We start from the raw sequence: 18,444 nt of genomic DNA on the forward strand, positions 1-18,444 counted from the left end.
GGGGGCTAGATTTAAATTACCGGGCCCTGTTGTAGAAGTTCAAAATAAACTGGAGCGTTCGTGGATATTACGTCCCCTGGTATGGGGCATGTATTGTAACGTGTTTGGAATCCAGCAGAATCCGAATTTCCTTTTTATGAAGGTCCCGCGTAAATAGGGAAATACAGAGTACTGAAGGTATTTTAGCCATAAATACAAGTCTAGAATTAAAGTTAATTTAAAAACCAAGTTTTGAAAAAAACATCCTTTTTAGCAATACCAGGGTGGTTGATTTTTATTAGTGTTGTTAATTTTCCGGAAAAATAAAATTAAAAACCTTTAAAAAGTAATGTGTATTTTAAATGTTTTTAACTTTTTACCGATATAAAATGTCTAATATCAGTAAACATACTACAAAATATTAACAGTGTTACATTGTTAATCAGTTTAAAAGTGTACAGGTTTATATTTACTTTCAGATTCGAAAAAATTAGCCAAAAATTCCGCTTTATTTAGATTTGCAAACAATATATTAGACTAATCATGGAATGAAAACTTTTATTTTTTCCGGAAAATTTTCCGATTTACAACACTAATTTTTATTGATTTAAATTTTATATTTATTCATTTAACTGTAAATCGTTTTATGGCTCGACAAAATTATTAAATAACTTTAGTTAAATGTAATTTAATCTTAATTATATTTTATTTCGTCTGAATTTGGTATTGTTATAGGACCTACTTTTACCCGTTGTCAGAGACACAATTGTAATAAACGATTTAAATCACAAATGAAAATTGATTATCAAGAGTCCTATCGCGTATCTGACTATTTAATTGAAGTTAGTATAACATAATCCCAAGTTGCACGTGCAAGTAATCAGTGCTACCTAAATGTCACTTTTTTAGAATAAAGTCCATGTCAATGGCAAAAAGTGGTAAATATGGACAAAAGTGACTAATAAATCAGTAAATGCATTTAAATGATGTAAATAATATCTTTCAGATATGTAGCATCACTTACATGTGAAATAATGTTTCAGTTTTTCACAAAAGAACCTTTAAAAACACCTTATAGCAGACAAATTCAAACTCAGCATAAATCGTTGAGAAATAGCTAAAAGAAATAACTAGATTGGCCTATAATTGAGTTTCTAGCCAAAAACCTGGCAAATAATCCAGTATATTTGACTAAAATAGTACAAAAATATTTTTCCTTTGGTGTGTTTTTTATTTTTATTAAAATTTATTATTTTCCACTATTTGACCTATTAGCCAGTAAAAGTATTATTCGCCATGTCGGTATTTACCACTTTTGGCCACTTCGAAACACTGCAAGTAATAATAAGCGGGAAATGGGTAAATAAGATTCAAGTTATCTTCGTAAGAGCCTCGCGCGAATCAATAAATAAACCCGAAGACCTCTCCGAATACCCCCAAAAAAGTGCAGTAACTGAACACGCGCTGCCATTTTGGGGTCGAGTAACGGAAGGGGACTAGATCGAAGCTCGTTATCCATCATCTCGGCTCAGCGCGGGGAAATTGCTTGTTTACCGCGGGCACTTCTGGAAAGCGAAATAAATTACGCGAGTAATTGGGAACAGATGTCATACCCGAGGTGGACTTCACGAATTACTTAGAGAAGACGTATTTTCGAGGAGTCTAGGTTCAATTGTAATTTAAATTATTGGCAAGTTCTTTTCAAGTACGCAACAGGATGAACTCCTACACGTGTTTGAATATTCCTTACTTTTTTGTGATTTATATGTGTTTTTTTTCAATAAAACTAATATCGATATAACTAGCCAAACAAAATATTATCAGTATGACTTTTTAACGAGTTTAACGTCCAAAGAAAATACTAATTCATTACAGGGTTGCCACGGTTTTTTCACGATCAAATTCCCTGACTTTTCCAGGTTTTCCCTGACCACCTCCGGAGATTTTCCCTGACTTATTTAGTGCGAAGATTTTTTAAACCTATATTTTAGAAAAAGTTTCCTATTTGCAACCGAAATTAAATTCCCTGACATTTCGCTGATTTTTAGACTAATATTTAAAATTCCCCGACTTTTCCAGGAATTCCAGGTTTTCCAGGAATTCCAGGTTTTCCAGGTACTGTGGTAACCCTCTAGGAGTAACTAAAACTAGGAAATACTTCACATAAACTCTCAATTTCATATCAATTTCTATTCCATTTCGAGTTGCAAATTCGAACCATTTTGGATGAACCAGTAGATTAATAATTATATTTTAATAAATAGTAAATATTAACCATTTTAGATATAGTATTGTAATAATTATAAATTTTATTGGGTCTTAAAGCAAAATGGTAATATTAGAGCTTAACAATTGAGAGTAACAGAAAGAGTAGCGAAAAGGTGGACATACCCGCTATCCTGAAGACTGTGGAAGCGAGGAGCAGCAGGAAGATGAAAGGCGGGAACATTGTGCTTGTCGTCATCGATGACGTCGTCGTCACTGTCGTCGTAGAGTCAGTTTTAGTAGAACATGAGGCGGAGGCGGGTAAAGGCTGCTGTTTTTGGAGCTCGTGGTAGTGGTGTTGCCTGTGGCTGTGGTGTTGAGGGCGCTTCTCCCGGAACCCGCTGGCGGGGCCACACTCGCCTCCGCTATCATGCCGAGGCCCCCGCGGCCGCTCGGCCCGAGTCGCTTGGCCCCGGAATGCTAGGCAGTGAAGCCACCTGTGACCTGCCCGAATACAAACATACACGAGGGTTAATCATCATTTCAAAACTAAGTAAAAAGCAAGGGGTCGGACATTTACCAAAATCCCGTACACTTTGTCTAAAATCGCAAAATCTTTCGACTCTCTCTATAGTAAATTAACATTGAAATCCCAAAATCACTTCAAAAAGTAATGATAAAATCGCCAAAATCTCTACGAAAGCCCGATATCCCGTACAAAATAATGGCAAGTGTCCGACCCCTCGGTAAAAACGCTAAGTGGAGGGGTTAGTTCTTTCGCGTCGCAGCGAGAGCAGTGTTGCCAATGTGCGAAAGTGGAAATTCCCATTGCTGGATAGTAAATTTCCCACGATTTCGCACACTCCTATTTAGCCCCGCCCCCAAACGAAAACTCAATGGAAAACATGCCATAATTTTAAAAAACTATTGTGAGATAATTTTTTTAAATAAAATTTTATTGAAATTCCAATTTTTCAACATTTTGGCTGATTGTAGTATTAGGAGGCGTCTCCTTTATATAATTTATAAAATCCCAATATTCACGAAAATACACTGCTCTAGATAATTTTGGGCTTTCTGTTGATAGGCATGAAAATTCCCACAAAATCAAGATTTTTGAACAAAAATTACCTTTTCCCCACAGAGCCAAAATGATCCCTAAAAATGCCCACAATTTTTGGAAATTTACCACAATCTGGCAACACTAAGCGAGAGGATCCGGGTTCTACCCCAGATTGTGGCAATTCCGATACGTTGAGTTTGCGGGTTCTGTCCTCACTGGTTCGAGGAAATCCCTTCGCTTTTCCCTTTCCATAAACACTTGCGGAGGTTTAAGGCTGGTTTCCACTAGGGCAAAAACGCCGCGACGGGGACAGTCGACGCAAACATATTGCATTACGCCTAACGGGAATTTTAGCGTCGACGTTCACCGTCATGGTGTTTTTCCCCTAGTTAAAACCAGCCTTAACGGTAATAGTGAGTGTAGGGAGCTTTCGGCTCGCGTGGCATGAAGGGCTTGCCACCACCCTCCTACGCGTTGTAACCCGGCCACCTGGTTAAAAGGCATTAAACGTAGCTCGATGACTTGGGCCCAAGGTGGTGCCAAGGCTATTAGCCTAGCTGATTATTATTAAAACCAGCAGACGATCTATGGATATCAGATGACCCGCGTGACGTCAGTACCATTTCGTTATTGACTAAAAATACCACGTCAAAATATCAAACTGAACCACCCTCCTACGCATTGTGAGCATAAGGTGGTGTCTCGGGTATTATTAGAAGTTGAAGTATCGCAACTTGGCTGAGCTTAATGAGGTTTGTTGGCAGGTAGGCCCTTCCCGCTTCCCAAGAATTCTTGTAGCCTCACTCATCGTCTCTATATTTACATATTTCCGAAAAACAGACATTTCAACGCTTATCGAAGGAAGGTGATCCCACGTGCGGGGCCCAACGAGCCACTCGCGCCGAACGCCTTTCATTATGACGCATGCCGGGGAGCCCACGCGTCACCAGAAGACGCGGTTGGAAGAAAGGTTCCACCTGGGAGCGACCAACACAGCACCCCACGCAAGAAGAACGCAACCCGTTAAAAGTCGCGCATTTTCTCGCGTACAGTTTTCATTGGTTAGACGCTTTAGCGCCTGCTGCCGTCGGAAGGGAAAAAATCGGAAATTGTCTTCCCCCTTTCCGTAAAACGTTCGGCGTAAAGGTTCGTCCAATGAAATTTGTACGCAACACTGCGTTAGTGTGTTTAAAGGCTAGCCGCGTTCTCCTCGCGTTTGTCGCTCCTAGGTTCCGCATCCCGACGACATTCGGCGCTGGGGTCGTCCGAGGTCCCGAAAGACTCGATATCGGTCCGCCCTTGGGTGACAATGCCAGGGCGGACCCTGGTTCCCTTTCGCCGCGAGACGAATATGGCTAATTGGATTTTTAGGTGTAGGCCTAATCGTTATTTTTCATTACTACGCGGTCGTGCGGCGATGTTGGCGCAATTAGGATAGCGCACGGGGTAATTTTGCCTCTCATCTCGCCCAAAACGACGAAAAAAAACCCTATTTCGAGCAGCGCTCTTTTGTTGTCGGCGCGTCGCTAATTCGCGTTTTTATGGCGAATTTGAATTTTCGATTCCTTTCCTCGCTTAATGGGACCCGCGGCGGGGGTCGAGCCGCTGCTTTTGAAGACGCGGCTAAATAGCCGAAATGAATAATTGCCGAGGCGGAATATTTCTCATTCGAGGGATATAATCGCAATTACGTAATTATGTTTAAATTATTTAGGTATACTAATTATCGCGTATCCACCGATTTAATTCGCGCGTTCGTCCAAGGTTTTCAACACTTTTTTTCCCAAATTATTTAATTAACTATACGCGTTGCCATTCTGCACGGGTGGAAAAATGAAGTTTCCGGTTTGAGATCCAAAAATGCCGCTCTTTGTAAATTACCACTCCGGGGAAATATAATAAAAGAAGATTGTTTTTTACTAATTTCCAGCAAATTATAATTATTCCCGCTGTGAATGTCGAAAAACTGAATGCTCGGAAATTTTGAATATTTTTAATATTTTCTTTGAAGTGACAAATATTTTGAAATACCGGTAAAAATTACGATCACTCGAGTATGATCAGAGGACTTGGGCATTGACTAGTCAATAGCGGTACTGTTTGATGTCTTAGACACTAACTGTAAATTGAAGATATCTATCCAAGGTCTCAGCGTTTCAATTCGCCGATTCGTTTCGCGACACGCGTGGCATAATTCAGAAAAAGAGTTAAGTCCGGATACGGAATCTGCGCGATGAGATTTAAATCTTTATTCATTACGCGTGGTTCAATGGTTGGTACCTCTTTAATTTAGTTTCAATAATACAGATACACGTAATCGATGTAACGATGTATTTGATCACTTAAAAAATACTATTTACCTTAAAGGCCGACTACATATTTATTCGGTGTACTCTGTTTCTCACTGGAAGTTGGTTGCTTGCATAAGTGTCTTGCAGCGAGTCAGCTTCCAGTGAAAGACATGAGTAAACCGAAAAACTATGTAGTCGGCCTTTAAGCCTTAAATAAGTGTTAGTTTATTACAATTAACTAAGTTACTTCGTGTAAATTGAACATTTAAATATAATATTGTTAAATTAAATTTTAATAAATGAGTAAATTTACCCAAGTTGATTCGTATCATACATTTTAATTAAGGTCGATCACTGTTCTACGATTAATTAATTTAATTAATTCTATCTTATTTACACGTTTTAAAACGCTGGGAGAAACTAGTAAAATTCAAAGGCCGATGTCACACAGAAGCGTAGGAGTATCACCTTGTCACCTTCAAATAAGACGACTCCTTGTTAAAGCGAATAAGAGGGCCATAGGTGGCGCTTTTCGAAAGCGCGAAATCACCAAAAACCGGAAGCAAAGAAGCTGAAGCTGAGAGGGGCAAAAAAAAAACTCTAATAACAAAAGTCGAGGCGAAAAAAAAATTGTCACAATCTCAGTATACTAAAAATATGAATGAATATCGGGGGTTGTAGATACGATTATATTTATATCCGCGAGAAAATTTTAGGAGCCACATTTTCGAAACGCGACGAAATTCGAAACCGCTTTTCGGAAGAGAGAGAAATTATCCCTCTAATTCGCGGAGCGCGTTCGAATTCGTTCGTTCGAGTCGAGCCCCCCCCCCCCCCCCCCTAACGCCGGAGTCTGCAATCTCTCTCCATCTTCATCCGAGCGAGCATTTTCCATCTCAAACAGCGCACGCGGTTACAGCAGGCATCTCGAAATGCGAGTCGTGGAATTATGTCTTTCAGACTTCCAAATATCGGGGACTGGATGAGGAGAGGTTCGCCTGGGTCCAACTGCACCCCTCTTCCATCCATTCAATTTGGGCTCTTTTTTTCCAACATTTTCCCCCAAAACTCGCTATTTTTATCCCATTCTTGGCCAGCCGGAGACGCGGAGTATTTCGAAGAGGAGGGGTCCTAGTCCCCCCCCCCCAGGCACCCCTCCGGAGCGCGCGGGGGTCAGTCGGCGCGTGCCATGTGCGACCCATACCTCGACATTTTCCAGCTTAGATCTTGTATGATGGCGACAAAGTTTCAGAATTTCCGTACACCGCTCATATTTTTCCCCGAGATATTTTTTTATCCTATATCTTAAGAGGGCTTTCCCTTATCAAGGAAACTAGCCCCTCGCAGCCCTAAATGTTTTCTCCACTTTTTGTCAAATATAAAAATAGTGCGGAGACATTGCGGTGAACTACGCGCGCTCTTGGAATCGCGCGCATTCTCGCCATTATTTGAAAAATGATTCCCTTCTAGATCAGGAAATCGTCTTGTTTATGAAACCGGGTTAAAGGGAGTATGAACAACGCGTTAAACATTTCTGACACCAGATTTAATAGAAAAATAAAAATAAAATAATAATCAGCTAAGAGATTAAAATAATTCAAAACCAGTAAGGTTTTATTACAAAAAACCCAGCTACGGCCGTTTCGACGCCAACACCAGCGTCGTCGTCAGGCTAATATACAATTGAAACGAAAAATGAGATCTCGTTAGAGACAATAGACAGAGTAAATGTGAATCGAGCAACAAACACGCGTAAGTGTTGGCGTCGAAACGGCCGTAGCTGTGTTTTTTGTAATAAAACCTTTTAATTGTACAACTGTGGTTTTTAATTATTTTAAACTCTTAATTATGTACAAGAACTGTCCTTTTATTAGTTTAGTATAATCAGCTAAGCTAATACCCAAGGCACAGGGCCGGATTAACCAATAGGCCGAATAGGCCTGGGCCTAGGGCGCCAAGCCTACAAGGGGCACCAAGAGGGTTCGAAAAAAATAAAAGTACAAAACTTTAATCATTTGCTTTTCACAAAATATTTTCCTGGGTTATTTTAGTAAATGCGTCCACCCCTATGAACCAAAAACGTTTGATTGTCACATTATCTGACGGACTGCCGTCTAGCCCCTGACGACATACTAAATCTGGCAGCAAAATTAATTTTACTTCCATTTCTCAATTATAAATTGAGGAAGCGCCTAGTTCGCTTCGCTCGCTATTGAAAGGGGCACCGAAATTAACTTGGGCCTAGGGCCCCATAAAGTCTTAATCCGGCCCTGCCAAGGCACCACCTTAGGCCTAAATCATCAAGCGATTTTAAAGTCATTAATTCAAGTTATAAATTAGGTGATCCAATATAAATATGTTTATTAGAGTTGGCTAAACAAAATTAAATTTTAAATCAGGATTGCTAGCTGTTTAATAATTTCTTTGAATGACTAATTACAATTTTTAAGATATAATGTAAGATCCACTACTCCACGGTATATTTAATTAAATTTATTTTATATAATTAATTGAACGTAACCAAATTTTCTACTTTGTGGTTTGGTATATTTCATGAAATTTAATTAAATTTAAATAGTTAATTGTAATTAACCATAATCTGACATTTCAACGTTTTCTATATTTAATTAAATTAAATTAAATAGTTAATTGTAATTAACCATAATATCTTAAAAACTATAACTATAATTTTAATGAAATGTCTCATTTCAGGTCTGCGTATTTTTATCAATAGAGGCTATTGGTTATTTAAATATCGCCGAGCTTATTTTATTCATGGATAAAAATTAATCGAAATCCGAGCACTAGACTTACGAAATGTGATAAGAATTATGTGAGAAAGTTTTAACATTGATTGGCGTTAATACAAGTGTAAAATTTCGCGAAATGATGAGAGAAAGGAGCTGATTTAGTAGTCTTTTAAGGGTCAGAGGTGAAATCGCGTTTGAAAATAAGGAAATTATCCCCTCCGAGAAACGCAAGTAGTGACACAAAGCTTTGAAATTGAACAGTGGTTCCCACGATCTTTCCGGGTATTTAAGGCACAGTCGTCGGAGGCAGGGCCGAGCGGATTAGGAAACCTTCGACCCCGTCTGAGTGGGCGGCTACGGATCGACAGGCGGATCCGCAAATTTCCCTCTTAACTGATTAGCCCGATCAAAATTCCGACAAAGGCCTATCGCTCATTCTCGTGACGACGCCCAGAAATAGCGCTCGCATTCGGAAATGCGAGCGCGTGATCACCCCGCCAAATACCGCCACGCGAAGGTTAGTCCAGGCACTGCCAAAGGGGATTCGAGTACCTGAGAATGGTAAGCCCCACCCTCCTTCCGATTTCCTCGCGACGTTCTTTCACACGGACAGTGGCCCATATTTCCCAACTACTTGAATGTACACTCGGCTGCAACGAAGTAGATTCAAATGTTGGAGCACACCCAAGACGCCCCCACGAAGACAAAGGGAGTATTTTCTACATTGAAAAATCATCTGCTACCACGTGCTAAGATTTCTTTCTAACGTAGCAAGCGCCATCTATTACAAGAAACGCATTCTTGATCTGGCGTAGCCGAATAATCGACAAATAGTTGATTTTATAATATAAAAGTAGTCTTGCCCAGCTTGGGAAAATTAGAAAGTTTTTAACTTTTACATTTTTCAGAAGTTAATAAATTTAATAAACTTATATTTCAGTACAAAAAATATTTCAACGTTAAAAAACCATTCAAGGATATAAATAAAAATGACAGAATTTTCCATAGATCTAGAGTAAAATTACCTTAAAAGAGTGTCAAAATTAAATCGAATTCCCTGACTTTTTACCAATTCTTAATTACCAATCCTTAAATTTCCCCGAATTTTTACCAATTCTTAATTACCAATCCTTAAAATTCATCGACTTATTACCAATTCTTAAAATTCCCCGACTTTTTACCAATTCTCAAATTCCCCGACTTTTTACCAATTCTCAAATTCCCCGACTTTTTACCAATTCTCAAAATTCCCCGACTTTTTACCAATTCTCAAAATTCCCCGACTTTTTACCAATTCTCAAATTCCCCGACTTTTTACCAATTCTCAAAATTCCCCGACTTTTTACCAATTCTCAAAATTCCATGACATTTTAGGCCCATTTTGTGGCAACCATGAGACAAGCGAGACAACAGCTCCCCACACTTATTATTAGCGTTAACCAAAGCAAGTTGAGATTCAAAATCTTGTACGCAAAATTGGCAAATGTCGGCCATCTAGCGGCGTGAAGGCGTCATTTCTGAGAACACAGGTAACCGATTGAGCCACATAAGGAAGAGCGTCGAGATTGGAAGTAGAGGGGGGCGTCGCTTCCCTCCCCGGTTAAATGAGAACGTGCTGTTTTCCGATTGCCGTGGACACGCGTGGGGACGCATACTCATCAGCCATAAGCGCCGCCACAGACGTCGGAACACTGACGCGAACCTTGGACCCTCTCTCTGGAGTTCAATACTTCGCCGCCAGGTCCTTCCGCCTCGCCGGGAGAAAGGTAGTTAGGGTACCTTGCCATGAGAAACAGTTACACTTAATCTACTACAGAAACGCAGACGCAATTTCACGCCGACCTGGGTGGCATTTACTTTTACCTAACTGTGGGTGCCACCATTTCTTCACATTCAAATTCCCTCGTTTTTTACAGGTTTTCCGTGAACATTTATATAAATTTCCCTAAACAATTTTTCGATAAATTTCCCTAAACAATTTCTCGATACATTTCCCTAAACAATTTCTCGATACATTTCCCTAAACAATTTCTCGATTAATTTTCCTAAACAATTTTTCGATTAATTTTCCTAAACAGTTTTTTTATTAATTTCCCTAAACAATTTTTCGATAAATTTCCCTAAACAATTTTTCGATACATTTTTCCTAAACAATTTTTCGATACATTTTTCCTAAACGATTTTTCGACAAATTTATTTGACATTAAGTCAAAATTTTTAACTTACAATTACTCGTAATTTGTACACTAGAAACCATGCCTGGTACAAATTACCAGGGCCCGAGCAGCCTGGGGCCCCGGTTTCACTCCGAAATCGTTCAGTTAATAACTGATCTATCAAGGGACCCATAATTGCGTTACCGAAGCCCGGGCCCGCTGTAAGGTTACTTAAAAATAGGTCTCAGTAAACCGTAAATTGAGACAGCTTCGTTCTTGATTTTGCAGCCTCGATTGGCAAAGGTTGGGCCGCCGACACAAGCGCGCTCACTCAAGGAACGCTTACGACACGAATCACCCTCTGGCGGCTTCATTTGGAACCACTCCAAAATACACGGAACAATTCAAGTTCTTATTAGTTTAATGCTCCGTATCAAAATAAATTAGGATAAAAATATTCTAGCCAAAACTAAAGAAATCGTTTACTATATTTAGATATCGGAATTGTAATATGACTAAGAGTTTATTTAAATCCTCCTCGAGAAAATACACAACTTTATTATTAATTAAGATGATAATCAAATAAATATTATATTGCTATGGTATTAAATTTAAAACAACATTATTAACGTTAATATTTTTTTAAAATTAAACAAACGTTTAAAATTTACGAACCGTCGTTTCATTATTAAGAGATGCAAATAAAATAAAATTAATTAATTAATTATTTTAAATTTAATAAATTCTGAAACTAGGTAAAAAATATTGAAAATCCAAAACTTCTAATATAATATATTCGATTCCAATAACATCAATATCTGTAATATATTCAAAAGTGAAAAAGTTCTCTAGTTGACTTGTATTACTCCGTTAATTTTAATAAAATATATTTCTTTAATTTCGTGCATTTTAATTAAATATTATGTAGAAACTGCGTAGATTTTAAATAAATATTTTGTAAAAACTGCGTTTATTTTAATTAGATACTGTGTTAAAAACTGCGTGCATCTTAATTAAATACTGTGTTAAAAACTGCGTTTATTTTAATTATATACTGTGTTAAAAACTGCGTGTATTTTAATTAAATACTGTGTTAAAAACTGCGTGTATTTTAATTAAATACTGTGTTAAAAACTGCGTTTATTTTAATTAGATACTGTGTTAAAAACTGCGTGTATTTTAATTAAATACTGTGTTAAAAACTGCGTTTATTTTAATTAGATACTGTGTTAAAAACTGCGTTTATTTTAATTCAATATTATGTAAAAACGTCGTTTATTTTAATTAGATACTGTGTTAAAAACTGCGTGCATTTTAATTAAATATTTGGCTAAAAACTGTGTGTATTTTAATGAAATAAATATTTTGTTTTTCGAAATAGAACCGGTGACAGAATGCATCTTATCTCTTTGGTCAACGTTCTACAGAATCCACAAAAGGACATCTTTTTTTGTGGAAATATCCAGTGTTCGCCCTCGCCAGAAGAAAGGTGAGCGAGGGGGGGGGGGCGGTGAAAGCATCAAAGAGAAGCACCGCCGCCAACGACGTCCACCAGGAGGCGCCGCGTTCCGCCGAAATAATAAAGGTTCGCCACCCACCAGGTTTCCAACATTTTTTGTTCCCTTCTATTATTTCAGGAATGTTTGCTCGCTAAACAAAACTCCGTAAAGCGAACCACACCAATCGTAAGCTCGATATAATTGACCCCTCTACTTACAAAAAAACGCGCCATTTTCTTACGACAAAAAAAAGATAATTTTCTTTATTCCTCGTCTGTCAACTTAGATTGGCACCAATCGGCGTGTAATTGCCATAGCCGCGATATTGTTAACGGCGCTGTCAATACGGATTGGAACGAAGTTGGTATTATTTACGCGCTTCTAATAACGCGTGTCTGAAACTAGTGAACCGGAAAAATAATCATTTGCCATTTTTAGCGTAAAAGGGTGATTTTTGTACGTCCAAATTTATCAAATTATTTCTACCGAAAATAGAATATTTGGGAACGGTACGACTATTAGAGCCGTAGGAGGAAATTGTACGTCGATTACTTAAGGCGAAGGCAGTTTTATTGAAAACTGAATGAGCGAATCGACCGATTTGTGGATCGTGGACGTGACTGGAATGCTAAGCGGCTCTCATTTATATTAAAGGAAACGATTTTCCTAAAACGGTATCGTTATTAACCGAACGAGGTTCAACGCGGACAAAGACGTGGAAATTGGGAACACGCGGGAGACGAAAGGAACAGGTAGATTTTAGAAGTCAGAGGTTCGAGTTTTCACCCAGTGCCACAAGGTGGAATCGAACCCGGCTCCTCTTGCTACGAGGCGAAAGTGATAACCACTCCGCAAATAAATTACTTAATGGACAGAGCACAATCAACACATCCACCGACATTATTAGGTAAATCGGGTAAAATAGGAACCAATAAACGATCAATATTAATTGAAATCTATATTCAAAACTAATTTTTTCCGAAAAGGTTCATTCTGGTGGCGGAAATGTGAAATTTATTGATCCACCAGAAATAGGGATGTTCATACTCAATTTAATAAGCCACAAAATCATTCTAAAATTAGGCCCGAGTTTCAAGTAACTCCATCAAATTCCATTAAACTACTCTCAAAAGGTACCATCAAAATCCTGAAAAACCACCCAATAGGCGATATAATAAAGTAACGTGGCCTTCTTGTTTTGATGGGAAAGGCCACCTTCCACTATACTTCCATTAGCTTTCCCACCAAAGAGCCTATGAATTCATCCGTAGGCTTTAACTGTACTATTTCGTTATCCCATTTTAACAAGTTGAGCAAGCATACCTGACTTTATAATATCGTCTATTAAATAGGTTCATAATAATCGAAAAATGTTGCGTCAGAAATGACCAAGCTTCATATTCGAGACCTGAAGATTTCTAACAATGAAACACGCTACTCGATAAAAAATGAATGCTGTTTTCTCAGACTGAAAAAATAAAGAATATTACGAAGAAGATTGCGCAAACAATTACCGTACTATAAGAAAGCTCATTCTTCTACTTAAGAGCGGTTCTATTGTTTGATATGATCAGTCACGATGGAAACAGATTCCCCCTCACTCCTTTCTCGCTTGGACCATCATTCCAGAAAGCTCCCTGCCTCAGATACGCGGATTTACAATGAGCCGTATTCGCTGTTTAGTGGAGCAGATTTGAAAATAGTGGTATTTGTCACTCGTGGGGGAGTGAAAATTAAATAAATAAACGACATGAAAAGCAAATGAATTATAATATATTGTGAAATTTCCTAAAACATTTGTAATTTAAATTGAGGGTCCTGAAGGATTTATTTCGAGGATCCCATCATTTAATTTGATAGTAAATTACCCTCGGACGGCACCTAATGGCAAGTCTGTTGTGAAGACTCTCGTCTCAGCTACCTGTACAACTTACGCGCGTCCTCACTGACAGAACTATACTAAAGTTATCTGCTTTTCTCGTACCTTCTTGGCCATTTTAACCAGGGCCCCCGAAAACGGGCCCAGGCCCCGGGAAACAAATTATTCCGGGCCCCAAGAGAACCGTTGTTAAGGGAGATAATTTTGCAATTGGGGAGATAAGTGTTCAAACCTCGGGCCCTTTCAAATGGCCCCAACAGCCTATAATACTTGAGTTAGCTATAAGTGGAATCCGTACGTAACTTAGATCTCTGGGTTCTACCAGTGAATTTCGTTTTGGGCCCCTTTCTATCACGAGGACCATTTCCCCGAATCTTCTTGGGTGGATCCCATATTTTACGGATGCCCAACCACGCCGCGGGCCATGCAGGGCTGTAAATTACGCCACTGCGGCCCCCCTAAGGTGCACGGGCCCTGGGAAATTGCACCTCTCAACTTTGAAATCATTCGCGTGAATTTGTCCATCATTTGCTCGTACAAATATCGTACCATTAGCCAGAATCTCCATTGGTGTTATTGCGGGAAGCGATAGTTAAAACAACACAGCAGACCATTAAACAAAATATGCGATTTATTATCGATATACCTCTAAAAATAAGGGGAATCTCAACTACATTCAAAAAGAATTTTGGTGCCAAATTTCACAGATATTACGCGACAAGTTTGACGTTCACGAAATTATTTAACAATTAATCAAAAAATGTTGGTCGCTTGTTAAAATTTCAAAAATAATACTTTTCTTGTACCTGAAATCTGGAACATTTACACGCAATATCTCTTTCGTTTCATAAATCTTTGGTTTACCGACGCGATTAATTTTCCTTCCCAATTTCGTGCCTTTGGGAAATTAGACCATGGATTAAATAAATACATTTGACTTTCATATTCGAAAGTACGGAATCTACATATCCGGATATCATCGTGAAAGTCTCATAATCGAACAACTTAAAGTTTTAAGTAGCCCAATTTTCAATAAGCTAGTTAAAATCCAGTTCAGTCATAGCTCGAAAGCGGTGGGTCCTAGCTAATTAGTTTCTATAAGACTCGACAAACAATGAGAAAAGGGTCAACAGTCGGTGGGTCTAAATTAGCCGCGTCTCGATTTTGGCTTCGTTAGCGGATTTACATAATGATCAAATGGTAATCGGCTGGGCCATTTCGGCGCGCACTGTCCATTAAAGAGAGATGCAGTTGACAGTTGTTTCGCACGGTTCACGTCAGCCACCAAGACGCGAAACTATTTGGAAAATCCTCCGTAGAGGTACACGCCAGAGACGAACTGCTCGCGTACGAGATGCATTTTCGAAGACGAGCCGCGTGTGTGAAAGAAGTCTCAGACGTGGCCGTAACTAACACTCGATCCACCCGGCAACACTCGCTTACAGGGTGTTCCACTCGCGCGCGTTACGCCGAACTGTACCCCAAATCCAAAAGCGGTCTCAGCGAATTCGAGCTAGTGGTCCAAAGTCTTAAATGCAATTTCTGATTACGTTTAAAATCTTCGATACAGAATTTCTTTGGTAAATTTCGGACAAAGGGGGGTTATTTTTGCAAATACCAAACAAGTAGTTCGTTAAACAAGTATTTTCGTACTTAAGAAAGTGTTCTAATGCCCAGAAAAATGAAAGCACTTAATGGAAGAATTGAAATATTTCAAGAATTTTTGTTGAAAATGAACTGAAATATTGGCAAATATAGAGTATTGGCACTCCATAGCTTTGACCATGGTCACCATTTTGGTCGCAATTTTTTATCTACAGGAAAAAGCACGGGTGTCGTGCCGTGACGTCACACTGCCATTACTCTATCGCTATGGTAAGTCGTCCACGATAATATTTCCAGAACGAAACATTTTCTCAACAAGCGTACGAAAACCGATCAGACAGCCGCATCCCAAAATAATTCCCGGTTCTCAAGAGGCACTAGGCTGACTGGAAGGCGTCTCGAGATACTGGCAGCTTGACTCCTACGAGTCAATCCAACGTCGGACGCCACCCCGCGAATCACCCGCTACTCGCGGTGGAATTGCAGACGGGGTTGCTGCTAGACACGATTGGAAGCGCGGCGGGTCTCTCTTGGCAGCGTTTGCGCGGCGTCGCGGCGCTGTTCGCCTCTTCCCCTCCAGTGCCCTCTCACCCCGCCAGCCGAGACTTGGCCGAGACCCAACGGAAACAGACGCATCGCCTCCGAGCGAGCCAACCCAGAGAGCGCCACGACGGAAAAGCGCTACCTTCGATCGCGAACCCGAGATGGCAGCGAGAATACGCGGATTCCCATATTTCGCTGATAGGAATAGAAGCGTGGGCCAACATTTCCTCCGCCGGTATCAAATGCATCGGGGACGCGTAATATCAAAAGCGACATAAGACCCAAAAGTGTGTCAACTTTACCTTTGCTCCCGTTAAAATATTTATAGAGAGCTAGTCTCGCAATAGACTACATAGCCTACTAGTTGGTACAGTACTAGCAACGTTATATTTAGTCTATGGTCTGGCGCGATTTTATCTCTTCGATTTATTCTCCCGTCGACATACCAAAGAATATAAAGCCGCAGGAATAGAAGGTGTAGCTCCGTCTAGTGGAACTTTTGCGCCTCTCGTTTTTAAAGAGAGACCGGGTTGCGTTAACCGTTTCCGGTTACTCTGATTTGCTTTGCCGGAAGTTTCTAGCTCGGCCAAAACACGCGGCCAAAAATAAAAATCCTTCCATTCCTGGGGCTTTATATTCTTTGGACATACGTTCTAAAACGCCTCACTCGGCGTCGTTGATGTGGAGGAAATGTCAAATTGGGATTTCGTATTTTCAACCCCCTCTCCCACTCCCTCTTTTTACTTCGCGATAAGCTCTCATTAAACATTATACCGCACTGACACACTTTTGGGTCTTATGTCGCTTTTGGTATAATAGGCTTCGAAAACGCGGGTGCGAGCCTGGGACACAGCCACCCCGAAAGCCTTCATTGCCAAGACTTTTCATTTTGCCGTTGCGCTCAACCACGCAGATGCATTCCTTCACCGCTTCGCGAGCCAACAACAGCCGCTATAGTTTGAAATTCTAAGCGCCATTATCGTGGGAATCAAAACACTAGCTTCATTTATTACACAGCGTGTACTCTTGAAACCGCTTTGTTTAAATTGGAACTTTTCCGGCGATATTGGAAAAACGTTGTTTGAATGATGAACGTTGTTCCGGAGTCTGCCATCTGAATGCCAATTTAGAAAGTGCTAGTTTTCTTGGTATAAGTAACATAAAACTGGTTGAGGTTAACGGTAATAGTGAGTGCAAAGAGCTGCTGGCTAGCGTGGCATGAAGGGCACTTAATGCCACCTTCCTACGCAAATTAACCAGGCCACCTGAATTTATGGCATTAAAAGTCGATAGCTGAAATGGGTCTAATATTATTATTCTTATAATAGCTACTAACAAACGACCCACGATGACATTATAGCACCTAGGAGCAACATACACAGCACCCCACACAAGGAGAACGCAACCCGTCAAAAGTCGTGCACTTTCTCGCGTACATTTTTCATTGGTTAGACGTTTTAGCAACTGCTGCCGTCGGAAGGGGAAAATTCGGAAATTGTTTTCCCCCACGCCCGTTAAACGTTCAGCGTAAATGTTCGTCCAATGAAATTTGTACACAACACTGCGTTAGTGTGTTTAAAGGCTAGCTGCGTTCTCCCAAGTGTTTGTTGCTCCTGATAGCACGAAGAAAAGTCTATTAAACCAACAACTTATCGCCGTCGAAAAAAAATATCCAATTAAAGATACAAAAATTAAAAAATACGTCATTTATTTTAAACCATAGATGCGTCATATTTAAAATAGGTATAAAAACGTGTTATATTTAGTAAGTTATTTTAATTCGGTAATTAAATACGGCTAAACGCATTTTTGTTTGTGGCGACAGCACGATCGGGAAGCGGGTGACGCGCACGCGCAAACACGTGTCGCCAAGAACTTCACGGTCACAATGTCCGCTTTGGAGGTTGCGGGGTGCGTTCAGCCAGAACAACGAGAGAACAGCGAAAACCCGCAAGACGCGTGGCTTCCTCGAAGCGCAAATGAAGAATCCAGCAGAGGCGTGTGCCTTCAGCCGCGCGTACCGTGTCCTATCGCTATCGAGCGAAATATAACTAACATTCGCACGAAGTGACCTCGCCCTGTCTGACGAGAGTATTCGCGGAGAGTGTCGAAGACGATGGATGAAGAAATCCAAGAACCAACATTCGGCGCCGAAGGATTGTCTTGTTTGTGGGTCAGCGGGGTCATCTAGATCGGCAGACAATGGAGCGCGTTAAGAACGGCTGGAGTCAATTATAAATTCCTTTCTTTTTCTTCGGATGCCAGCGCCGAAAGTCCCCGAACCAATTAAGAATGAAATCCTCCAGACATTGTTCTCGGCTGATATAACGGAGAAAGTTCATCCTTTCGCCATACTCGATTAAATTATGTATTCAGAAATAACGCCATTCCGTCGCTTCGATAAAACCTCGTCAAAAGAACAGTTACCAAAAGTACTTTTTAACGAGTTTAACGTCCAAAGAAAATACTAAATC

General features: G+C 39.9%; 1 protein-coding gene across 1 annotated transcript in view; it reads right to left on the minus strand.

Moving 5' to 3' along the window:
- The window catches only part of LOC149940280 (uncharacterized), a 66,918-nt gene that overhangs the window by 41,032 nt on the left and 7,442 nt on the right, over nucleotides 1–18,444 (minus strand). The window contains exon 2 of the mRNA XM_090176924.1: nucleotides 2,371–2,688. Within this exon, the coding sequence (XP_090033050.1) occupies nucleotides 2,371–2,688 (318 nt within the window). The remainder of the gene's footprint in view (nucleotides 1–2,370; nucleotides 2,689–18,444) is intronic.

The sequence above is a fragment of the Leiobunum rupestre genome, chromosome 6 (assembly GCF_980474605.1).
Source record: "Leiobunum rupestre chromosome 6, qqLeiRupe1.1.hap1, whole genome shotgun sequence".
Classification (NCBI taxonomy): domain Eukaryota; kingdom Metazoa; phylum Arthropoda; class Arachnida; order Opiliones; family Sclerosomatidae; genus Leiobunum; species Leiobunum rupestre.